Here is a 26,509-nt window from a genome sequence, read left to right on the forward strand (position 1 = left end):
GTTCCCACCAGCAGAGTCAGATCCAGAGTCTAGGTGGCCGGTCTGTGCAGCGGTGCCCAACCTTTTTGGCACCAGAGACAGTTTTGTGGAAAACGGTTTCTCCATGGATCGGGGTATTGTTGGGGGATGGTTTGGACATGATTCAAGTGCATTACATTTATTGTGCACTTTATTTCTATTGTAATGACATCAGTTCCACCTCAGATCATTAGGCCTTAGATCCCAGAGGTTTGGGACCCCTGAACTATGGAAATCATCGTAAAACATCATGAAGTTTGGTAATAGATTAAAAGAGAGAAAGACTATGAAAAAAATAGACAAGTCACACCCATTATTGACTCCATACCCTTTGTGGGAGCATCCCTGAGAAGAATCTTAGACAGTGAATGAGACCTGGGGTCTTGGAATCTAAAAAAATAGAACAGATGAATGTATATAAATAAACAGACTCACAGATCTAGAGAATAGTGGGGAAAGGAAGAGAGGAGGGGTAAAATAGGGATATGGGATTAATAGATACAAACTACTATGTATAAAAAGAAATAAGAACAAGGATATAGTATAAAGTATGGGATACTTAGCCATTATTTTATAATAACAGTACATGGAGTCCAATCTATAAAAATACTGAATCACTATGTTGTACACCCTAAACTAATATAATATTGTAAATCAGCTATACTTTAGTTATAAATAACAGAATAAAATATCAAGATATCTTGATTCTAATTTTTGTATTTAAGCAAAAAAAAAAAAAAAAAAGGCTCAAGAGTCTTGACCCAATGCAGCTATCTCCAGAGTTTACCTCCATCCCTTAACATCTCATTCACATTACATGACCTTTCTCTGTCTCTGTTACCTCATCTGTGGAGATGGGGAGGATAAGAGAGATTGTCAGGGAAAATAGATGGATGAATCCATACACACAGCACTCAGCAATGACCTGTCATGGATACACGCTCCATCAGTGTTAGTTAGTGGCCTTTTGGTATCCACATTCCAAAGGATCAAGATGAACACAGCCTTCTGTCTTGTGCTCTGTAATCGACTATTTCCTCATTTTTCTTAAATTAGCCATCTTCTCTTCTTCCACAAAGCCTCACTGTATCCAACAGTCTTCTGGGAAAGGTGGGCTTTGAAGCGAAAATGAAAATGAATTTACAAGAGATGGTTCAGCAAGTTTTCCCAAATTTCTCCATGGTAAAAAATTACCCAGGACCACAGTTCCCTCCCTGGAGGTATTGTCCAGATAATCAGACCTCCCTCCTGGCAATTCTCACGCAGGTGGTCAGGGTTGAAACCCAGACATCCATATTTTTTAACAAGCATTCTAGGTAATTGTCTTTGGGGAAGTTTGAGACATTCTGGAGTAGAGGGAGGGGTCAAAAATGGGGACGAATTATAGGTAAAAGAAAAATGGAAAAGAGAATTAGATGCAGACTTATTAGGGAAAAAATGGAAAGACCCAACCAAAATGAGCTTGAGTGAACCCATTGGGAAGAAGAGGAACAGAGAAGGAAGCAAAAACAGAGAGCATGATATTATGGCCGCTTTTCATCAGCTTCTCCTGCAGAAATGAGGTTTAAAGTTCATTATCTGAGAAGGCTTTCAGAAAGTAAAAGTAACCAGTCCTGGGTCATGTGTGATTTTCTATGATCCGGCCTCAGAAACCATGCAACTAGGTTGTCTCAGAGACCAGCACAGCAGGTGGCAAAATGGAAGTTGCAAGAGAAGCAAAATCGATGACTGATTCGGTGTTCCAGCCCCCTTTCTGCTCTGCATTTGTAGCATCCCCAGTGCTTTGCAGCCATGACTGAGCAACCATGCCTCTTTCCAGACTCAGTCCCAGACCGATGAAGTCAGGACCCACCCAAGCAGAGTTCAGCTATCCCGGGGCAGTGCTAGTGGCAAAGAACCCATCTGCCAATGCAGGAAAGGGGTCAAATCTCTGGGTCAGGAAGATCCCCTGGAGGAGGGCATGGCAACCCACTCTAGTATCCTTGCCTGGAAAATCCCCTGGACAGAGGAGCCTGGTGGGTTTCAGTCCATAAGGTCGAAAAGAGTAGGTCAGGACTGAAGCAACTTAGCACAAGTGAATCTAGGAGAGCTTCCCTGGTGGATCAGTGGTAAAGAATCTGCCTACCAAACAGGAGACATGGGTTCAATCCCTGGGTCAAGAGGATCCCCTGGAGAAGGAAATGGCAACCCACGCCAGTGTTCTTACCTGGAGAATCCCGTGGTCTGAGGAGCCCGGAGTGCTGCAGTCCATGTGGTCACAAAGAGTCAGTCATGTCTCAGACTTAGACTTAGTGTTGCTACTTAACGTCAGCATAAATCTAGGAGCCCCCAAGGTGAGATCCAGTCAACTAGACAAGTGCTTCTCTCTTGGCTGTGTAATACACTCACCTGGAGATCTTTAGAAACTACTGATGCCCGAGACCCACTCCCAGAGCTACCCATTTAATTGGTCACTAGGCTTTCTAGGAGCTCACTAGGGGTTTACTCTGTCCGGCCAAGGTTGAGAAAGATTCTGCCAGGCTTAATCATTGACAATCACTGAACAACCCAGTTGGCTGAAAAATCAGGTCCAACTGTGTTTGACGTTTACATCCTCAGGTCTGTGTCAAGAGTCAAGAGCAGATTAGGATTAGCAAAAGGAGACAGGCCCCAGGCCAGCCTCCTTTCCCCTCTTAAGAGTTGACCCGGATGTCCAGAGCATACCTGGGTTGCTCTGATCACTGAGTTTTCCTGTCATTTGGAGCACAGTGGACTGCTCTGCTTTGTTAATCTCTTCGATCACACCTCTCTCTGGTCATTTGGAGTAAATGCTTTTACCGAGAGGGTCGTATCATTTATGGGCAATCTAAGATAAATAGTTTATCTTCAAGTTAAAGTAGGGAGAAACAGAACCACATTAAAATGTCCTAACAGAGGAGGCAGGGTGTCCCAGGTGGCTCTGTGGTAAAGAACCCCCCTGTCAATGCTGGGGACCCAATCCCTGGGTCAAGAAGATCCCCTGGAGAAGGAAATGGCAACCCGCTCCAGTATTCTTGCCTGGGAAGTCCTGGTGGGCTACAGTCCATGGGGTTGCAAAAGAGTTGGACACAAGTTAGCGACTAAACAACAGCAGCAGAGGGGACATAGACACCACGATGAAACCTGCCCCTTCTTCTCCTAAAATTCCTCTGTTGACCTGATACGTGGGGTACCCCTTGCCAGGCTCTTATTTGCCAGGCATTTTCTATTAACTGTGCTCATAATCAATTGATGAAAAAAAGTGTAGTTTAGAGGGGGAAGTGATCACACAGGCTGACTCCAGGGAATTAATGAGCTCTGTAAAAACACACTTTTCTGAGACATTAGGATAGACTTCCTGGGATGTAGGGGGATTGCTTGTATAGATTAAAAAAATAAAAGTCAGTACAGAATTAATACATCTGAATGGCTACTGCTTTTTAGATATATGTTTATATATCTTTTTTTTTGGCATTGCTGCAGAGTCCATGGCACATTCCTTAAAATAACACTGTTGATGATAACTCTAAACTCTAAACTTTGGCTTGATTTGATAGTCCGAGGTCATCTGAGGCAACTCTTTTGAAGACAGTGAGTCATCAACAGGAGTAGTTGCCTGTGTTTGGAAATTTACTCAGGAATCAACGGCACTGAAAAAGCCAAACATTAGTAGTTTTCTTTTTTAAAAAAAAATAAAAGAATAAGAAAAAAAAGAATATGGAAAAAGGATAGCAGTTTTTTTAAAGAGAAAATATATCATGTCAAAAAAAGAGGGCTATGAAGGACAATCATCATATTTCCTAAAAATCTGGTACAATAAAAAAAAAAGGGTCAAATTTCTTTATAATCATGCTTGTAGGCTGTATTTTTTACAAAGGGTCTCTCTTCATTAGATCATTTTTTTTTTTTTTTTAAATTTCTGTTGTTTGCCTCTCATGGTTTTCTTGGAGTTTAGCATGCTTGACAGTCCCTTAGGGAAAATTCAGAGGAGAGATTCAAGGTAGTACTGTCTTTAGGATGAGTGAGTAGGGATGCAATGGAGCCACCTCATGAATGAGGCCCTGCCTCGTAGATAAGTGAATAGCTGTTCCAAAGAGCTTGTCTCTTTGGATAAACCAGATGACCCTTCTTGGTTACTGTAGCTTCTTCTTATGGATGTGCTAGAAACAGAGGTCCTTCCAAAGTGCTTGTTTTGTCCACCCAATAATATATTTGTAATTTGAGCTATCCATGTCTTATGCCTCTAGAGTCAGTCCAAGGTGAGCAAGTCAAAACAGATATTCAACTCAAGCATCTTCATTTTCAGGGATATTAAGTTTACTGCTCCTCAAACCTTGAAAATTTGATGCCAGGTAATGATGGGGCCCGAAAAGTTTGTGTCAGAGCTGAAAGATAGTCAACGACACTGACTTTGTTTTAAGAGAGGTAATAAATGAACTTAGTTATGACTTTTATTATGGTGGGTGAGAAATATATGCTGTCCTCAGACCATGTATGAGTTTTGTTAAGATTTCATTGGCATGGCAATGATGAGACTCTTCAGCTGAATGTTAGATTCTAGTGAATTTCCAAGTGGTAGCTCTATGTATATTCCAGGGAGTTACCTTTTGCAACAGAAAAACTTTCTTAAGATGTTTTAAGGGATGCTCAATCACTAGACCAATCAAACTAAAATGCATTTATCTTGGTTCTCAATGATTCCCATGCACAGAAAACTCTAACAAATGAGAATTAGAAGCCTCAGTACTCCTACCTCTGAGGCGTTTAAGAGCCTTGCTGATCTCATTGGAACATTTTTGTAATCTGCCTGACACGGATGTTCTTATTTCTGGAGAAACAGACAGTACCTCTAGATTAAAATACATTGCCTTGTGGAAATGCCACAGTTGGAAACATCTTAAGAGACTTTTATCATCTTTCTGGATTTATTAAATCAAAGTGAAATAGCATTTTCCATTTTTATTTTCTTTTTTAATACTGCATCATTAAAAATAATTTGGCAAGACAGGGTTTATTTCAATTGATGAGTTCTCTTACCTTCTTTATGTAGCAAGCCTCATTTGGTGAGAAAATTATTATCCATAACATGATACCATTTAACGTTCTCTTCAGAAATGATGGCATTGCTTTTTCTTTCCTTTAAAAAAATTTTAATATTATATTATAATAGTAATAAAGTCTGGAATTGTATGATTTTCCTAGCTAGTTGCAGTATACTCTTTTTCTAATAGTCTATTTTTTTTTAAGCATAGTCTCCTTTGAGTGTAAGAAATCCATAGAAGCTCAGTTTGAAAAACCCTAAGCCTTAGAAACCCACCCTGGCATGATAACATGTTAGTAACACATAGTATTAATATCTCATGCAACAGCTATACATGGTCCATGTTCTGACATCACCATGATTTTGTGGAAGGGTTCCCTCGCATGCCTGTTTCATGATCTTCCTAAACTCTCCAAGCCCACGATAGCAACACATTTCCTTGCAACATCCATTCAAACTCAGCACCCTTCCCTTACCTCATCTGACTACATCGAACCAATTGGCAGAGAGCGCATTTCCCCCTGAGCGAGCAGTATTGTGAATTTTATCTTCTCTTCCAGAAATCAGTTCGTCTTCGTTGCAGCAGATGAAATTTCTTGTAACACCTCTGCAGGTAACAAACATTGCTACTTCTTGGTGCATCCATCCGACTCTCAGTATCCTTTGTTTTCTTTTATTCCCTTCACATGCTGCAGTCGGTCACGCTAGCAAGTTGAGTTTAAAAAAAAAAAAAAAGTCGTATCTTTGGAGTTTAGCTGGAGCTTTTAGGCTCTGCTGTCTAAAAAGACAGTAGGCGTTTTGCTAACTTGGATGTTTTATTTCCGGTTTTAATAATACATGATCCAGAAAAGTAAGACTATATTGAATGAAGCCACAATAAAATATTACAGTATAATCAGTGCTCTTAACATTAAAATACTGAATAGGGGAGATTTTAGGCACACAGACATGGGACTTCTATGTTTTGGGACGTATTATGTCTGGGTTCACATGGGTTTCTGTGGGATTATTTGGGATCTTTATGAAATGACTGTTATATATTATAGGCCCTAAAAGACTGAATCTATAAAGCTGGAGGCATTGGGGAATATAATAATCTCTGTCTTATAAGAAGAAGATCTTCATTCCATTAGTTAAAGATCTATTTCCTTTCTTTTAACACATATTACAAGTAGGAGGGCATGAGAGAGACAGAGTCTTCTGTTTTTAAAATCAGTCAATTGGCAGGTGGAAATTGCCCAGTTGCATGGTATGTCCATCAAAATAACGCCTGTCTTTTTGCTTTGATGTGGTTCAGAACAGTTGTGTTTGGACTTTCATTAGTATGAAATTACTTGATTAAATGTCAAGATAGGTGAGTTGCCTTAACTAACAACAGAATTCTTTTATTTACTTATTTATTTTGCTTTTAAGCCTAAACTATGACGGAAACAATGACTAGGAGATCTTACCAATGTGTTGCTTTTAGCCAAGAAGGGAGGAAATGACAACTCATCGCCATGTCATTGAGTGTGCCTTGACCTTCAAAAGCATACATTAAGCAGAGCCCAACATATAGACACTCATCTGTCACCAATCACGTGCTATCCATAGAATGGTGAACAAAGGCATGTTTGTAGCACTTCACCCTCTGCTTAGGGTCTTTGGAGAGAAAGACATCAGGGGAGCAGGGAGAACTAGAAACAGGCGCCCAGCCCTCCCTGATTTCATTGATAGTTTCAGTCTCAATATTTTTAATGGGTTACAGTCTTCCCCTGGGAGAGCCTGAGATATGCATGCTCATATGTTAAAGCGCTAGCTCGCAATCTTCCTAGAAAACCCTGCTCTTTCCCTTCTAACCCCTAGCCTCAAATATCTCTATTTCTCCTTGTGAGAGATGGTGAATTCACTAATGCCTAATGATAGAAGGTGGGGAGTCCTATTGCTGGAGTTGGGGGTGGGGGTGACTCTGGGAAAAGAGTCACTTAACCTTTGCAGAACCTACAGAGAGAATGGGGCGTGCGACTGAAGGGGAAATCAGCTTGGGGTGGGGAGGAATGTTGGCTTAAAATGTTAATGAGCATCCTTTGTGGCTGGGCTGGTCATCCAGAGCCTCCATCCTCCCCGTGAGCCTGAATGCATGTTCCAGGGTGTCTTAGGCTCTATTTTGACTTCATAAGTCAAACACTGCGAAGTTACCACCTAAGAGGTAGATATCGATTTTGCCCTGTGACTTAACAAACCCTGCCTTGTAAGCAAGTGGTCTGCATACAATACGTCGAGGAGAAGCTGCAGATAATGAAAGTTTGCCCGAGTCGAGAGAGTGTTTTCGCCTACCTTGTCTAATTTAGGATGGCTGCTCCGTAAATTCTTAATGAATTGCTATTGATCAAATTTCAAATTGAGAGAGATATCCCTGTGGCTTTGATGGCCATATTAATAATATGTTGTATGCTTCATAAGGTTCAATTTGAACTCTGAATTTTGAATCAAGCGTGAAAAAGGAGACACCCATATCCATCAAATGTGAATTATCTCCTAGCCAGATCACTCTCCTCACAGAATGAAAATGAAAAATCAGAACTGTGCAGTCAACAAAGGTTGTGACTCATGGTTTCAATGAAGTCTTGCTCACAGGCTGGAAAAAACCCAGGGCACCCACACCCTAAGCAACCCAACCATCTGGAGTTCTCCCCTCTCTATATAGAACAACACTCCTTGTTGTTCAGCCGCTGTCATGTCTGACTCTTTGTGACCCTGTGGACTGCAGCACACCAGGCTTCCCTGTCTTTCACTATCTCCCAGAGTTTGGTCAAACTCATGTCCATTAAGTTGATGATGCCATCCAACCATCTCATCCTCTATTGCTCCCTTCTCCTCCTGCCCTCAGTCTTTCCCAGCATCATAATCTTTTCCAATGAATCAGCTCTTTGCATCAGGTGGCCAAAGTATTGGAGCTTCAGCTTCAGCATCAGTCCTTCCAATGAATATTCAGGGTTGATTTCCTTTTGGATAGACTGGTCTGATCTCCTTTCTGTCCAAGGGACTTTCAAGAGTCTTCTCCAACACCACAATTTGAAAGCAGCAATTCTTTGACGCTTACACTCCTTAGGGTGGGGTCTGTTGAATCCTCATGTCCCCTGGATTTCAGTATTTGACCCCAAGAGGCAACTTATCCTATTTAAATGGGGGGGGGAAAGGCGATTGATAAAATGCTTAAAATCTGTTTGGAGGGCCAGATCGATTTGATACCTGAATTTCTTATGAGTATGCGTTATTTTATGTGGCTGCCTATGGGGGCAGAGATGGCCAGACCGTTTTATCTGTGGCTTGGGGCAGAGGTGGTGAAATACAGATCGTCCAATAGGAGCAACAGGAACTCTGAAGAGTTTTTCTTTCTGTTCCCAAAGGAAAAGTGAAGATGCTTCCTTGGACCTTTGATAGAGAGACCCAAGTTATTTTGGTAGAGCCAAAATGTCAAATATTAATTCTCCTTTGCTACACACATGCATGTGTTGTTTATGAGATTGTACTCATATGGGAATGTATTTTTGTTGTCAGTGGTATTGGTTGTTTTCTTCTTAATTTTGTTCCTGAAAGACACGTGTTTACATGGCTGTCTCATCCACCTTGAACACATCCATGGCTTTCTCATTCTGTAACATCAGGAAACTTTGATGAGCTGGATTCTGCAAAAGGTGGCAAAAGGGCAAGGTGATTTTCCCTCTTCTTCCATTCAAGTCCTCCCTGTAGCTGGGGTTCATTGGAACTTTTTTAAGACTGTCAGGGGTTGTAGCTGTAGCATAATGTGAGTCTTATACAAAAACAAAGGTTGAAAAGCACGTGACTTATTTTGATAGAACTGCTGGAAGTTCACGTCAGTTAATTTGTACATGTTGGGTCATCACTGTTCCATATATCACTTTAAATAAGTCCAGAGCAGGCTTTCCTTCCAAGGGCCTCCATCCTAGTGCAGACCAGACCTCAAGTGATAGGACGATATTGGAGGGTCATCTGTGGTCTGACTTCTTTTTTTTATGATAAATTGGACTGCTTTGTGGATCGCAGTGTGACCAAAGCAGAAGAAAGGGAGTCTTGCAGCAAACCCCATGAATGAGCATGCAATGTACTTGCATGCCAAGTTACGGGCTTCCTGGTGGCGCTAGTGGTAAAGAACCTGCCTGCCAATGCAGGAGTCCTAATAGATGCTGGTTCAATCCCTGGGTTGGAAAGATCCCCAGGAGGAGGGCATGGCAACCCACTCCAGTATTCTTGCCTGGAGAATCCCATGGACAGAGGAGCCTGGCGGACTACAGTCCACGGGGTCGCAAAGAGTCGGACACAACTGAAGCGACTTAGCACGCATGCATGTGGAGTTATGCAATAGCTATAATGAATCAAAAAGCAAGGGTAGGGTAGAAAGTAAGTCGCGATGCTCCTTTATATTCACTGATCAGAGATGGCCTCTCTGAGAGGGTGACACTGGAGCTGGGGCCTGAGTCAAGCCGGGGTGTGAGCCAGGTGAGTAACCTTGGAACCGGAAGCATCTCAGGCCGCAGCAGTAGCAAGTCCGGAGGCGCTGTGGTCAACGCATGCGCGAAATGTTGAGGCTCGGCCTGGCTACGAGTGTGAGTACAGGGCAATTTTCAGAGATTACATCAGGAGGACAGCCAGGGGTCCAAACAAATTAGGACTTGGAGGTTACGGAAATCATTTGAGATTTTAAATGTGATTGAAAGACATTGGAGGGTCAATGGTGGTCTGACTTTTTTTTTTTCCTTTAATGATGAGTTGGACTGGTTTTTGGATTTGCAATATGGCCAGAGAGAAAAATACAGAGTCTTGAAGCAGCCCACAAGGAGGGGTGATGCTGACCTGGTTTAGGATGATGGCTGTAGAAGAGCTGAAAACTGGTTTCTTGGGCTGTATTTTGACAAGAGAACAAACAGAATGTACCAGCAGATTAGAGAGACGTTCAAGGACCGGTTTGTGTTTAAATGCCCACACCTTCCCTCTTCCTCCCAGCGTGTATTGGTCATTTCATTGAAGAGTTAAGACCTTTTGAGAGCAGAGAAGACAAGCTCTTCATCCCTGCAGTAAATAACTGTCCCCCAGATAAGCATTCCTGGTGGCTCAGAGGGTAAAGAGTCTGCCCGCTATGCGGGAGACCTGGGTTCGATCCCTGGGTTGGGAAGATCCCCTGGAGAAGAAAATGGCAACCCACTCCAGTATTCTTGCCTGGGAAAGACCGTGGACAAAGAAGCCTGGCTGGCTACAGCCCATAGCATCACAAAGAGTCCGGACAAGACAGTGACTTCACTTTCACCTTCAGATAAACTTTGTTGAATTCCCCAGGTTATAGTCATAACTTGCTGTCATTTATTGTGCAGAGTCCATGTATTAGCAAATATGACACATTATATACAGTGTATACATATATATATATGTATGTATGTATGTATATATGTGTATATAATTCATTACAATATCTCAGTGAGGTAGAGGTTACTATCACCATTATTTGCAAATTTCAAAAGAGCAATATGAGGTTTGGTAACTTGGCCATGGTTACCATGGTTACACAGGAGTCTCTCTGATGCCGCTGTTCTCTCCACTGAACTGCACTGCCCCCAAAGTGCTCCTTTTCATCTTGACCTTGGAAACTTGACCTTCACTTCCAGATGGAATTCTGCATTCTTCAGTTGTGTTGTCTTGCTTCTAGAAAACTAGTATTTGTGAGTTGGGGAGTGGGCATAGTTGTTCAAATTTGGAGGGACCCAGGTGGCTCAGAGGGTAAGGAATCCTCCTGCAATGCAGGAGACACTGGAGACATGGGTTGGATCCCTGGGTTGGGAAGATCCTCTAGAGAAGGAAATCCACTTCAGTATTCTTGCCTGGAGAATCCCATGGATGGAGGAGCCTGGCGGGTTACAGTCCATGGGATTGCAAAGAGTCGGACACAACTGAGCGACTGAAAACGCATGCAGTAGGATTAGCTATTTATTAATTGTTTTCTTTCAAACAATTATATACTAGGTATATACAAGGATATTTATTTTCTTTAATATTTTTGAAAAATTGCTATCAACCTGAGTACCCAACAATGCAGTGGGTAGACAGATTAAAATATAATATCATTAAACAATAGATTATTATGACACAACCAAGGCGACTGATCACCACCACCGGGGAACTAAATGGTTCTCTAAACAGATGGTCCAGTGGGAGTTTATTTGCCTTGGCCCCGACTCCTTCATACAGCTTGTGTGTGCTGAGCATATGACATGTGGGGCCCAGGTCTAGGGGAGCAGAACTGAGTGGCAAAGAGAAAATTCTGTACATCCAGGGGGACAGAGGGTGACACCAGCCAAGGGTATTTTAGGGCGATTCTCCACAAGTCTTTCCTTTGCTGAAAAGCAGTGGCTAAAAATCAACAAAAAAGATAAACTGTGCCCTGGAAAGTACCAGACACTTTGAGCTCGTTGTTCTGGCTACCAGTTGCCGCCTGCCCAGGGGAGTGTGTGCACATGTTTGTGTGTCTCTGGGATGCAGGTGAGGCTGGGTCTCCATCTGGCAGCAAGTTTCACCCCTTCTAACGTGCCAGGTACCATCGTGTTGGTTAGGAAGCCGGCCCGGGGAGAGACTCTTGGTCCTTTATGAGCACTCGATACAGACAACGTGGGGCCTGGGAGGAAGCCTGGACCGAACACACCTGCAAACACTGCTGAAACCAGTCTCCTTGGGGTCGTGGGTTGCTGTCCACTTTTATTAGAGACATTGTTTGTCAAGTTTGGGGCCACAATGGGGAGTGTCGCTACCCCCTTCCATCCTTTTATTCCCCACTAACCTGAACACACACACACATGCTTGCACACCCAGGCAGCCGCACTAAAACTTCAGATACTATTTAGAAGAAGTTTCTAAATTGACCACTCCTCTAATTGATCCTTCAGCAGATTTCATCTAACGGTCTCTCCTTTCCATTTCGGTGATTTGATTATTCAGCAAAGTTGTCATGCAGCAAATCGATCGGTAGTTAATTGGTCTGTTTCCAGGAAAGTGTGGTGTGTGTTCTAATAGGGGACGTCAGGGTGCTAAGGGAACATACAGTGAAAGGAACTTAGTGAAGATCCTCCCAGTGTTGACTGAGTGCTTACAATGGACCAGACAATGTTCAAAGCCTGTTACGTACAATCATAATACCTCCTAAAAATGAAATGTCTTTATCAGTTTACTTATGAACATTAACCATGTCTAGAGAGCTCTGAATTAGCCTGAGTAAGGGAGGGTTAATCAGGGCAGATTAAAAATATATATATATACAACAGCAGGTATCAAATGTCAGAGTGGGTGATGATCACCTGCAGCATTTATTACAAATGCATAAACAACAAGGTCCTACTGTACCGTGTGGAGACTTATATCCTATGCTAAGCCATAATGGAAAGGAATAAATAAATTTTTATTTATTTATTTTTAAAAATTTTATTGGAGCAGAGTTGCTTTACAATGTTGTTAGTTTCTGCTATACTGCACAGTGAATCAGTTGTATATATATCCCCTCTCTTTTAGATTTTCTTGCCATTTAGGTCTTTATACATATTGAGGAGAGTTCCCTGAGTGGTACAGTAGGTCCTTCTTAGTTGTCTATTTTATACATAGAGAGTATATGTGTTATTCCCAGTCTCCCAGTTCATCCCACCCCTTCCTTCCTTCCTTGGTATTCTTAAGTTTGTTCTCTACATCTGTGTCCCTATTTCTGCTAGTGAAGTAAGTCAGAAAGAGAAAAACAAATATCATGTAATATCACTTATATGTGGCATCTAGAAAAATGGTACAGATGAACTTATCTGCATAATGGTAAAGAATATTTAAAAATGTGTATATATCTGTAGCTGAGTCCCTTTGCTGTACAGAAGAAATTAACACAACATTGTAAATCAACTATACTTCAATTGAAAAGTACTAAAACTGAAAAAATAAAAATACAGATTCCACCCCATCTTGCCTTCTCCCTGCCCCAGAAATTCCGGTTCCTAGATCTGGAGAGGGAGCCTGACAATCAAAGTTCTTAGGCCTTTCCCCAGACCATTCTCACAGAGGAGACCTCAGCTCACATTACAGGAAACGCTGAGTTGATCCGTCAGGAATCTTTTGTCTTTCAATGAGGAGAGCATTCTGTGGATTTTTCTGGAGTTGTTCTCTGCAACATGGTGACCGATTACCACGTGGCCGTGGAGCCCTCTGGAACGTGCTTGGTCCACGTGGACGTGAGCTCTCAGCGTATGATACACAGTAGATTTCAACAACCTAGTATGAACATAATGGAAAGTATGTCACGCATTATCTTTATGTCAGTGACACATTGAAATGATACTATTTTTAGTCTGCTGGATCAAATTAAAATATAAAAATAAGTGACACCTATTTTCCATTTATTTTTTTTAATGTGGCTACTGGGAAACTTACAATGTCCTATGTAGCTTGTCTTTGTGGATCTTACCATATTTCTATCAGAGAGCCACAGTTTCATTCATTTTGCTTAAATGAATCTTGAAAGAGTATGTGTGCCCCAGGAATGGATCTCTTAGCAGCAAGGATGCTCACCTGGAATTAAAATATTTCGACAGTTAACCTGGACATCACTAGTGTGTTGCATTGTTACTCACTGTCGTGTCTGACTCTTTGCAGCCCCATGGACTGCAGCACACCACGCTTCCCTGTCCTTCGCTATCTCCCAGAGTCTGCTCAAACTCATAGCTAGTGATACCATCCAACCATCTCGTCCTCTGCCGCCCCCTTCTCCTCCTGCCCTCAATCTTCCCCAGCATCAGGGTCTTTTCCAGTGGGTCAGCTCTTTGCATCAAGTGGCCAAAGTAGTGGAACTTCGGCTTCAGCATCAGTCCTTCCAATGTGTTTTGACTTGATGTTTTAATTTTGCCTCTGAGTGTGTGTGTGTGTCTATGTCTATATGTGCTGTAGCGGGACTTCTCTGGGGCACAGGCCCAGAATCTGTCTCCCTCTCGTCCTGTTAGTCAACCTCTTAAAACCATTGATCTGCTTGCATGGGGCGTAGAGGTTGTTGTACCCATGGCTTTAGAAGGACAACTCAGTTTGGGAGTAGTTCTGACACAGGTATTCCAGGGGTTTTACTGGAGGAACCCCACGTGGAACAGAGAAGGCAGGGGCCGAAATTCTCTGTCTTTTAAAACAAACTTATTTATTTCTTTGGATGCACTGGGTCTTCGTTGCTGCGCAGGCTTTCTCTATCGCGATGCATAGGCTTCTCATCGCGGTGACTTTTCTTGTTGTGGAGCTCCGGCTCTAGGTGCCTGGACTTCAGTAGGTGTCCCGTGGTATGTGGCGTCTTGGGCCTTGAACCCATGGACTCGAACCTGTGTCCCGTGCCTTGGCAGGCGGGTTCTTAACCGCTAGACCACCAGGGAAGTGCATCCCTCCTACTTTGGAGGAAAAGAATCATGAGACTGAAAAAGGCCATCTGTGAAGATAATCGTTTCAAATCCAAGCTAAGGAAGTGAGCCGCAGGGGAGTTCAGAAATGTCAGCGTCAGGTTGGAGTAACTCTGTGGCTCCTCTTGGAGAATGCCTTCCACCACGACTCTGTCTTTCTTAGAGGTTTTGAGTTATGGGATTGACTCTGCTTTCTGACTTGCATGTCTCGGGAAGCTTTTAGAAAAGTCCTGGTCACCCACATGGTCTACAATTATAGAAGTCATTGCCTAGATGAGACCAGGAGAGAGCTACAGTCGTCATAGAGGAATATTCCTTAGTGAGTGCCTTCACCAATGCCGACTGAGCATTGAGGCCTGAGGCCACAGGAGCGGGAAGGGGAGCATTTCCCGGCTAAGCCATTGCTTTCAAATAGCAGGCTGTCAGAACCGTGGGGCCGTGTGTAGGGCCCTCCTTGTACACTGTGTGGGGGGTGTGTGGCTGGTGAGTATTAAGTTCCCAAATACCTTCCAGACTCTATCTTAGATCTGATTATGACTATGAAGGCACTGTAGCTCCAATGGCATTGCAGATTCTGGGATTTTGACCCCTCATCAGGGATCTTGGTTTGAATGCATACTCTGCAGCGCTTCTCATCATGGTGGGGACTTGAGTGTTGGTACCTTCTTGCTGTGTTGGGACCGTCTAGGAGACCTACGCTACATTGGGAGCCTCATCGGAGGATGAGGCTATTTTATTCATCTTTCTGCCCCCAGGGACCACCCCCCCGTCCCCCGCCCCGCAGCTATCTTTGGGACAGGAGGCGTGGGGAGGTGATGCTGAAATAAGAATAAAAGTTCTGGGGAGCATAGAGACTGTGAATTCAAATATACCAAGTTAACTCTATGGAGTGAAGTTAATGAGAGTGTTCTTCCTATGCCCCTATAAGAAAACCACTTGACTGTTAGAACCCAGGGGCAGGGTACCCACATGGCCCTACTCTATTTCATTCACACCCAGCTTGTTGCAGCTGGATTTAGAAGGTGTTAATAATAAGTAGTATTTACATTTCTCAATCGAGTTGACAAACCTCTTTCACAAACATGAGTTCATATTTCCCATTCAACAGGCAACTTATATATTCACTTGACTCCAGCATATCAAGTTCAAATATAGCCATTGAAAATACATGTGTAACTCATAAACGAGACAGAGCTTCACTTCCGAAAGCATCTGTGGGTTGATTGCTAGAACTACACGCGATCCTGATCCTTCGGGTGCCCCTGCAGACCAAACGTCTTGGCAGGAGTGAGAGGTCGGCTTATGAAATTCTGTAGAAGAACCCTTGTATCATAATCTCCCCTCTCTGTAGATGGCTTTTAAATGCCCCTGGTTTCCTTTCATGAGCTTTATCTGTGAATTAGGCAGAGCTCAGACAGAGAAGAATCATTTTACAAACAAGGATGATGAGGTTCAGAGAGAGTTCCCTGCATCGCTGATCAAGGACGTTGCATAGGGAGAACTTGAACCTGGATCTTCTGGCTCCAAGCTTTTGTCCTCCGCGGGGCAGGTCAGCCTCCTGGTTTTCTCCTTGCAAAGGTCAAAAACAGAGGAGGGTTCATGATGGCCATAAGCTGCAGCAAACTAGACAGCAGAACAGTTATCTTGTTTCACTTTGTTTTTTTTCCCTTTGATGAACTTGGATTTCCCTGATGGTTCAGACAGTAAAGAATCTGCCTGCAATGCAGCAGACCCTGGTTCGATCCCTGGGATGGAAAGATGTCCTGGAGAGGGGAGTGATAAACTTAGTGGCAACCTGGCCTCTGTGAACACTCAGGGGTGATGGGAAATAACACACTGTGTATTTTGAGACTCAAGGAACTTTTCTTCTGTGCATCTTGAAGTGTTTTGATTGTCTTTGGGAGCAGGTGATGTAGAATCTTCAGAAAGCACAGCTCCTAGGATGGTGGCTACTGACAGAAAGGTTATGGTGGATACTGGGGTCTCCCCAGGCCTCTCATCTCTCCTTACCCCTCCTTCACTCAACAAGTGGCATTGGCTTGCTTCCTCGTTCACCTGGCCCATAGTTAGTGCCATGCTAGACAATGGAGAGAGAGGAGGAAACAAGAGAGACGCTGCCCAGCCCCTGGGGTGGGCTGGCATCCCAGAAGGGGGACAGATACACAGTCAGGTTGGGAAGTAAGTCACCAAAATGAATGGAGATCTGCTCCATGCCGTGAAGGATGGGGATGTGGTTGGAAAGTGTGCTTAAGAAAGAGCAGTCAGGGAGGCAGGCAGCATGGGGAACCTGACGCTTGAACTGAGAGGTCAAGGATGAAAGGGAGCAGCTCAGATGGAAGATGAGCACAGCCAGGGTCTCAAGGGGAGAATGAGTTCTCCCGTGTCCTGGGAGTCCTGATGAGCAAGGGGTGGGGGAGGCGAGATGGGGGTGAGAGTGGGGCAGGGGTGACTCGGGCAAGTTGGATTTTATTCTAGGGTAACTGGGAAATCATTGAAGGATTTTAAGCAAGGGCATTAGGTATGATTATGTTGATACAGGTTTATATTTAGATAGATGGAAAGATAGATGATAGGCAGCTAGACAGATAGATGATAGAGCAATAGATAGATAATTGATAGATAACTGATAGATGATAGAGGTACACAGATGATGGAGAGACAGATGATTGATAGATGTTAGAGACAGAGTGATAAATGATAGATGATAGACAGACAGACAAGTGATAGATGATAAATAGAGAGACAGACAGATAGATGACAGATAGACAGATATAGATATAAATGACTGTTTCTGATTTGGTTCTGATGAAATACCTGTGGTTTATGTCAGGGTGGTGCTAGCGTGAGTGACGTGCACACGTCTCAGAGTTCATCCGTAATTTCTGACCAGTGGACTGTGGGCCACGGCGAGCACTGGGGCCCGATTGTATACCTGTCCGCTTTGGCAGGGATGGCTGGTCCGCAGGGTGACGCCAGGCGCGGGTCAGTCCCCACGCAGTGTTCACCGGGCATTCCCCATCCTTCCCGCCGAGGTCCCCGGGAACCGCCCCTCTTCCTCTGGGCTCCGCCAAGCAGCTCTGAGGACCGGAGGTCACCAGTGTGGCCAACATCCCCGCAGCGTCCCTGGAGCTCCAGTCCACATCTTGCCTGATAACCTTGTGTCTAAACGGTGGTGTCACAGAAGGGCATGTTTCGAGATTAGCATTTGTAAAGAAGCCTCCTTGCTTTCAGTTTGAGCTGACATGGTCCCTTTTCCTCTGTGGAGATGAAATTTATTAATCATAATAAAACCATCGGATTCTGAAGGTAGAGGTCACCCCGAGGAGCACAAAGGAGCTTGCTCATTTATGAGGACCAGTTTGCTGCTGCTGGCTTTCTCTTCTGCCCTGGAAGGGAACACTGCCAAACTGTTACCTTGATTTTTCTACAGAGGTTGACTCTCGACCCAGAGTTATCGATAGATAAGAATGACCATTAAAGGATGTGAAAGGGGAAGTGGGGGGTTACCTTTTCACATTCAGACCACCACTCTGCTATCTCTTCAAAATGGGACACTTTTGCCACAGCAAAATCAGTCCCCAAATTAAAAAAAAACAAACAAACAACAACTACTAATCATTGCTCTGAATTAGCATCTTCACTGCTTGTTTTGGAGGAACACCACGCTGTGGCATCATTTAGTAAATATCCAAGCATTTTTAGTTCACTTTTGCAATTTATAGCCAGTTCCTATAACCAGCTTTGCCAGTCGAAAATACATTAAAAATAATCCTATTATGTTTTTTTTTTCCCCTCCAGATCCATGACAGACTTTATTTTCTCATGAAATGAAAATCAACACCAAAGTCATCCATCATGTTCTTTTCTCCCTATTAGTAGCTGCTTCTAATTAGGGGTAAACTCCCCAGTTTCATGAGTAACCTCCATGAATAAAAGATTTATTTCAAAAAGTCATCATTCTTGCTTTAACACACTCTGTCTTGGACATACATCTGCTTTTTGTTTTTTTTCCTCCCTGAGAGAGGGGGAATCTTTGATTAAAGGCAGTTTCAATGAGTCAAAGTCACAAAGGATGTCCCAAGGAATGAAAGCAAGAAGGGCTTGCCTATTTGTTAGTTTCACTGAGAGATTCATCTCAGAAAAGAAATACCTGTTCATTTTTGGGGATCAGGAGAGTGCTGAATGTTGATGCTTTTGAAGATCAGGCAGAAGACTCGTGTAGATGATTTGAGCTCAGTGACCTTTGAAACGAGCAGAGGGCTTGGGAGTAAAGCATGTCCAATGAGAGCTTAGAATTTTGTTGTCCAGCCTCTAAGTTGTGTCTGACTCCTTGCGATCCCATGGACTGCAGCACGCCAGGCTTCCCTGTCCATCACTGTCTCCCAGAGTTTGCTCAAACTCATGTCCATTGATTTGATGATGCCATCCAGCCATCTCATTCTCTGTTGCTCCCCTTCTCCTCCTGCTTCAATCTTTCCCAGAATCAGGAGCTTAGTATAATCTTTTTTTTTTTTCCATCTGGAGTCTAACTCAGATCCTGAGAGTTAGAAGGTTTTCCCCTTAGAAGGTTTTCCCCCTGGTTCTTCCTTCTCAGGCTTCATGATGTGAGATCCATCCAGTGCATTCTTATCCATCAACTATGAGAAGGAAGTTTAGAAGGCAAGTAGGGAAAGACAGGGAAGGAGAAGAATAAAGTCGATGCAAATTCGACCCAAGGTTGCTAGTATAGACCAATGACTTCTTCCTGCCTTGTTCCTTCCTTCTTTAAAGGAATGTTCAAGACTCAAAAGCCACTGATAATTCACACCTACCCCATCTAGTGGCTGGTTTACCCCTCTGCTAACCACTGTGAATGTTGGTCACTAATGGTACCCAACTGCCTCTTTCTGCAGAGACTTACCCTCTCCCAAAGAACCACTGCAACTAGGAAGTTTATCCTCTGCCCTTCTAGGAAGTCTACAGCTAATGCTTAACTAACAAGAGCATTAAAAAGCCAACTCACTTGCCTCCAGCTGGGATCAGCTTTGGGGTGGAACTCAGGATTAGGGAGAAGTTAGTTTTCAGCTCAGAACTGATACACCCTTGCTTCTCTATTTTCCCTTTCTCTGAGCTGCTTGCCTCTCCCTCCTCTTAAACGCACCACCCCCAACAAATCAGGGGCGGAAGAATCTCCATTTCAGGCTTTGCTTCCAGAGACCCTCACCTAACCTCGCCTGCATCTCAGCTGTGATCATTACCAAAACAGCAGCATTCAAACTCTAACAAGATATCCAGCAGGTCATTCAAGGAAGGGTACCTGGAACCATGGAAAGAGCATGAGAGTTGCCCTGAGGGATTCAAGGATCACCTCTGACTCTGTCTAGCTCTGTGACCTTGAGCAAATGACCCCGTCTCTCTGAGCTCTGATATCTGATGTATTGCCTTGTTCAGTTCCAGACACTTTGAGGCATCTGATGCATTCGGTGTCCATCTCTTTTACATTTTTACTCTAAAGCCTGAGTTGGGAGTCAGGGCAGTGGAAGGAGGATGGTAGAGAGAGGAGGAAAAAATCCTGATATAAAGAAATGTCACCAAGAAATATTGTTCAAGGGACTTCCTGGCAGTCCAGTGGTTAAGACTTCGCCTTCCAATGCAGGTTCCACTCCTGGTCAGGGAGTTAAGATCCCACATGGCTCCTGGCCAAAAAACAAAATACAAAAGCAATATTGTAACAGATTCAATAAAGACTTTAAAAATGGTCCATATCAAAAAAAACTATTTAAAAAAAAAGAAATATTGTTTAAACTGCATCCCTTCCCAGAACCTGGCTAGAGATTGATGAGATAGAAGTTCTGGGGTGATAGACTCAAAAATCACATCAGGCTCTAATTCTTGAGGGGGAGGGAGGTCCCACAAAGCCTTCAAGGATGCTTCTGTTTCAATACATCTGTTCTTTCCCATTCTGACATGTTGGACCCTAACTGTAAAGACTGGGTCCTTTTTGGCCCACCCTGTCTCACTTGATTGGTGACAACTCTGTTAGGAAAAGAGGACAATCTGTCTTGATTATAATGGGTCCTCTGTGGTTCCTGGCTTTCTTAAAACCACTCTTTCAAGCTGTTGCCTGCTTCCAACCCAGTGAGAGTGTAGAAAGGGTTGTATGAGAGAGAGGAAACACATGCACACCCCACATGCTTTTATCTCCAGCAATGTTAAGTGGACACAGGAATGTGTTGTATAGGAGGGACTTTTCTCATGTTACGTGGCCGATTGGAATGTGTTTCTTATTTCTCAAGATGGATAGGGCCCCTCCACATTGTCTTGGTATTTTGTGTTTTACGGTTGTTATTGTTACTTCGTAATCACATATCATGGCTCAATCTTCCCCTCTGTCTTCCTTCTAGTTACGGACGAGTTTATGCTACCGACCCCTACCACCACACACTTGCTCCAGCCCCCACCTACGGCGTTGGTGCCATGGTGAGTACCACTTCCTCCTCTTCCTGGCTTCTTCCTTGCCCCCCTTCCCCGGCCCCTGTCCACCCCTTCCCCCAGCTGGGCTCTCAGGATGGGTTGACGGCTGACGTCCTCTCACTTTCCCTTAATTGAATTTGTCTCTTGTGCTAACAGCAGCTAAAAAAATGCCACATTAATCCTCCCAGTAAACTTGATAAATGTCTTAATTTCTTGGCAATGTCGTGCATGTAAGTTATTATATTTCTCATTTTGCAAGTCTCACCTAGCCAAGCACTTACCTTAATGGAATAATTAGTCATGTTGATAATGAAATCCATCACTAACGGAATGCAGTGTCAATGCAGAACTTTTTGTTTTCTTTTTTTTTTCCCTCCCTCCCTTGCCGCTCATTCACATAGCCCCAAGGTTCCAGCCCCACCACAGACCTCAGAGGAGCTAAGCTGCACAGTTCCAGGCCACTGCTGCCAGGCAGCTGAGAATCTGCCTGCCTCTCCTCCCCTATTACAATTCATGTTTAAAGTCATAGTCGCCCAGGAAAGAAAATAGAGAGAGGCACGCTTTGTGTGTGTGCCTAGTACATGAGGAATTAGAAGGAAGCAGTTTGAGAGTTGTCTTTTCTTTTTTTTTTTTTTTCTTTTTTTTTTGTGGGTGGGGGGGCTGGGTTTTTGTTTTGGGAGGGGTTTGGGGGGAGGGCAACACTGGGAGGTGAAAGGGGGGGATGGTGAATTTGCCTGTACTCGTTCAAACTTCTATGCACTAAAAGTGTACAGTAAGACGTGCCCATCACGTGAGAGCGTATGCAATCATTACAGAGCTTTTTGGCATGCAGATTTCTGCTTGAGATCAAGACGATCAGTTCTTCTCTTAAAGATAAAAGCCCCAGAGGCATTCATTGGCATCGCCAAAACTTTTCACAAAAGGAGATAGTCAAGTGCCGTCTAAAACCACGGCTAGGCAATTCCCTGGAGCTTGGCGGTAGACATTCCACCATGATTGGGAAACCTATCATTTTTTGCACAAGCTCAATGACATCCAGTAATTCATCTGCACAACTCCCCTCTCAAGAGCACCTTCCATACAAATTGTTCAACAGAGTCAAGTAAAGGTGGACTTACATGTTTGTCCCGCTTTTGCATTCAGCCACTCCACTTCAACAATCAGTCCACTGGGGGAAAGTGTTGGCCCAGAGGGTTGAATGACAACATTCAATAAGTCCTCTGCTGCAACATCTTGAGTGTAGACAGAGCCTTTCCCAACAGAGCACATTATTATCAGTGACTCAGACGGGCCAACCCTAAGAGACAGCATCAATCCTTCAGCGGCCCATTTGTTTCAGAGTCCTTTTCAGCTCCCAGGGCTGGCCGCCCGAATTTGGTTCTGCAGGGAATTTTTGTCATAAGGAGCGGTGGGGGGAGGAGGTCAGGATTGGTCCTATCTTCACTTCTCTAAAAAGTGGACCCGGGATGGGTAGGAGACGCCTCCATATTGGTTGTTTCTGAGTGTCTAGTTTTTCAAATAGTAGTCTTTTTTTTTTTTTTTTGATGATCCACATGTTGCAAAAGGAAAATGTAAAAAATACACCCCTTAAATTGCTTTGTTTCAGAATGCTTTTGCATCCTTGACGCACAGTATTGTTAGTGACTCAAACAAGCCAACAATAAGAGGCAGCATCAATCCTTCAGCGGCCCATTTGTTTCAGAGTCCTTTATAGATCCCAGGACTGGCCGCCCGAATTTGGTTCTACAGGGATTTTTCGTTGTAAGGAGCGATTGTGGGGTGGGGAGAGGTCAGGCTTGGCCCTATCTTCAAATCTCAAAAAAGTGTACCCGGGATGGGTAGGGGACGCCTCCATACTGGTTGTTTCCGAGTGTCTATTTTTTCACATAGTAGTCTTTTTTGATGATCCACGTGTTGCAAAAGGAAAATGTAAAAAACACACCCCTTAAATTGCTTTGTTTCAGAATGCTTTTGCACCCTTGACTGATGCCAAGACTAGGAGCCATGCTGACGATGTGGGTCTCGTTCTTTCTTCATTGCAGGCTAGTATATACCGAGGGGGATACAACCGTTTTGCTCCATACTAAATGACAAAAACCATTAAAAAAAAAAACAAAACCTTCCAATGTGGGGAAAAAGGAAGCTTTCCGAGGCCTGGGTATTGCAATACATGCAGTAGTGCATCATTTTAGCATCTAAAAAAAAAAAAAAATTTAAATTAAAAAGAGGAAAAAAAATTACATTTTTTATCTTATACCTCAGATATTTTGTTCTGTGTATTTTAATATTGTGGGTCTTTCATTTCTGAAGGTTCTGTAGTTTGGTTGCTGGCTGTAGGCAGTTTTTCTTTGTGGTTGATCTAGAGAGATGCTAGCTATGACTAAACACTGGTATAGGGCCATATCCAGAGTGCTGTATTCTGTAAATGAATTATATATGCTGAATATTAAGCTACTGGGGTTATCAGCTGTTGGGGAAGAGTGTAAGTGACTACAGGAGTCATGTTCTTTTCTGCATCCACATTATTTTATTTTATGAAACGGGAAGGGTGGGAGGGACCTAGGGGGTTGGGGACTGGGGTTTGGCTGAAAGGGAAAAAAAAAAAAGTAACTGATGAATCTAAACGACCCACTGCACCAACGTCCATATAGCAACGGTTCTAAGTTACTCACTGTCAGTTCAAGCCAAAGGTTAGGTTGTTAAGAGGATGCTTCTAGAAATACTTGTGCATCCAAGCTGAATGCAGCTGTGCAAACCCACCCTTTACAACCATTCCACCCGGCAGTATTCAGCTTCTTAACCAGCCAGTAGTTATTTAGGCAAAAGACTGCTAGTTAGGCCATCTGCAAGCATTCTTTTTATATTTCTTCCAGTATAATAAATTATTGATATCATTGCTGACTTTTATATTATGGGAGGGAAAAAAAATAACATTAATAAAAAGGTGATAAAAAGCACTGTTTCTATTTTTTTCTTTTTTTCCAAAAAAAAGAAAGTAATAAAAACTTAAATTCTTTGTACCAGTGAAAAAAAAATGTATAAAATTTACATCTGTGCAGTGGCGTTGTTAAGTTCTAGAAACAGTCTTTCGAAGCTTTAGTTTTAGCCTCGTAGAACAACTGTTACAGACAAGACGTATAATTTTTATGGAATTACATGATAATCATATTCGGATTTATAGAAGCATTTTACAAGTATTGCAATCATTGGGTAGAGATAATCATGGTATTTTCATCTGCTTGGTACTTTTTGAAACATGACCATGTTGTGTAAGCAACCTGCAATTTTTCAGTCCGTGAGAGCCCGCCCTCCCATTTTTTTCCTGATCCCCAAGGATTCTCTCAAATCAATATCTTTAGTTTTCTTTGTTTGTCTCCAAGGCCCAGGACACTTGTCAAAAGGAAGCAAAAAAAGTAGGTCCGTCCACCCTCAACATCCCCTAAAGAACGACCCCCTCCCCCCCACCTCGGAAGCAGGGCCAAAAATGACGCATCCGAAAAATTGCAGTTTGTCTGTATACTTCTTCTGTTCGAAGTCCTTTCATGTTGTTCTGTTTACAAAGTTAATCTCAGTTGGGGTATCTGTCACGGATCTTCCTGTTTTTGTATTTAAATAAAAATATATATATATATCCTGCAGCAAGTCGTCCCCAGTAGTTTTGCTGCCATAGTTAAGAATTTCCATGTGTGTGGTGCAGGCCTTCTCATGGCATGCACTTTAGTAAAGCTCTCAACTCACTGCTGTGAGCCTGCCAATCCGCTGTAACAACTCTGCTTTAAGACAAAACCAGACAAAACTTAAAAAAAAAAAAAAGTGTTTGTGATCCAGCTTTTCTCTTGTCATCCAATGTGCATGCAGTAAGATCAGTTGGATATTAAACCATCAATAAAGTTTCACAAGATTTGAAAACCGAGTTTCTGTAGCTTCGCTATCTAAGATCACCATGATCTTGCAAAAAAAACAAAAAAACAAAAAAAAAAGAGAGAGAGAGAGAGAAACGGGGGAAAACTGCTGCTTAGCAGCCAAAAGCAGAGAAAACTATTCTTTTCACCAGTGGGGGAGGGAAGAGGGGAGAGGGTGCTTGATAGCATCCCTGAGACATTCTCATCTTCCCCCACATGGAAGAAGGTGTTACGACAACGGGTGCCTGGTTGATGTTTTTGAGGGAAAGGACGTATTAAGATGCTAAGGCATCCAACCCCAAAGTGGGGTGAGGTAGAAGGAACAGGGGGTTTGGGAGAATCAAGCAAAGTCTCCCATGTGTCTCAGATTTCAAAATCCAGAATTTGCACTGTATTTGGAATCACAAACATAGAATTCTTACTGTGTTGGTTCAAGTAAAATTAATTTGCAGTTTTGATTTTCATTGATGAGCTGTACTTTCCCCCATGACTGTATGTAGTTTTAATAAAATCATTTAGAGCAAGTGGGTGCCAACTGATGTTACAGACTCTTTTGTCAGGCACTCCTCCAAGAGGCCAATAAGTCATTTTAAAATGTATGTCAGAGATGTAAACAGACATTTTGGATTTTTTTAAACGGTATTTATTTGGAATGTTTTCATTTATCTAAATAACTATTGCTATTATGAATTATGGAAAAAAAAAGATTACTATCATGTGTGGCATATAGTGACTTAACACACACCTCACGCAATCTGCAAACCCAGAAAATGTGTATATCTGTCTTTAGAAATTAGTGTTTATATCACTTACAGTGGTTTGTGAATAAAGAAAACTGGTTTGTAATATCAAAAAAATAAAAGCTTAGTCTGAAAAGGTCCATGTGAGTTGGTGTTCTGATTCTTTGGCCTCTGTGTGTTTCCTGGGAGAGTGGATTTGTCATGTCCACGGCCGCTCTTGTGCTCACCGGGGGCGGGCGGTGCAGCTGCCCAGGTAAGCAGCAGGCTTTGTCGCCACGGTGCCCTGCAGGGGACCCAACTGGCTGGGTCACATGACTCCTCTTCCTCACCCATCTTTCCCAAGAAGTCAGTGGAACCAACTCCAGATGTCTGAGAAAGAAACAGAACTAAGCTGAGCTATTTCCCTGCCATGGAAACCTCAGTCTTTGGTTGAAAACAAAACAACCAAAAAACAACCTTACGTTTCCAATGAAAACAGCTACTAACATCTATTAAGTTTTTAGTACAGCTGTTAACTGGCTTCCCAGGTGGCACTAAGAATCCGCCTGCCAATGCAGGAGACGTGGGTTCAATCCCTGGGCGGGACAGATCCCCTGGAGGAGGGCATGGCAACCTATTTCAGTATTCTTGCCTGGAGAACCCCATGGACAGAGGAGCCTGGCGGGCTACGGTCCAGGGGCTCGCAAAGAGTTGGACATGACTGAAGCGACTTAGCACATATGCACGCACCCATGCAAAGCTGTTAATTATCCAGACAACAGTGAGGGAGGCTTGTAGGAAGAAGACGAAAAAAAATCATCATAGTAAGTGGCAGAGTTGATGTTTATCAAGTGCTTCCCAGGTAGCGCAGTGAAAAACAATCCGCCTGCAATGCGGGAGATGCTGGTTTGATCCCTGGGATGGGAAGAT

At 43.2% G+C, this 26,509-nt stretch overlaps 1 protein-coding gene across 19 annotated transcripts in view; it reads left to right on the plus strand.

Moving 5' to 3' along the window:
• RBFOX1 (RNA binding fox-1 homolog 1) overlaps window positions 1–25,740 on the plus strand; it is a 1,671,014-nt gene extending 1,645,274 nt beyond the window's left edge. For 9 of the 19 annotated variants that reach the window (XM_043914252.1, XM_043914251.1, XM_043914263.1 and 6 more), the window contains 3 exons: window positions 5,617–5,669; window positions 20,889–20,964; window positions 21,360–22,517. In XM_043914252.1, the coding sequence (XP_043770187.1) occupies window positions 5,617–5,669; window positions 20,889–20,964; window positions 21,360–21,507 (277 nt within the window). In that variant the 3' untranslated portion in view covers window positions 21,508–22,517. Of the gene's footprint in view, window positions 1–5,616; window positions 5,670–20,888; window positions 20,965–21,359; window positions 22,518–22,564 lie in introns of those variants that run through there. The other 10 variants (XM_043914258.1, XM_043914257.1, XM_043914266.1 and 7 more) reach the window with 6 other exon arrangements.
• The last annotated feature ends 769 nt before the right edge of the window (window positions 25,741–26,509 follow it).

Source organism: Cervus elaphus, chromosome 10 (assembly GCF_910594005.1).
Source record: "Cervus elaphus chromosome 10, mCerEla1.1, whole genome shotgun sequence".
Taxonomy (NCBI): domain Eukaryota; kingdom Metazoa; phylum Chordata; class Mammalia; order Artiodactyla; family Cervidae; genus Cervus; species Cervus elaphus.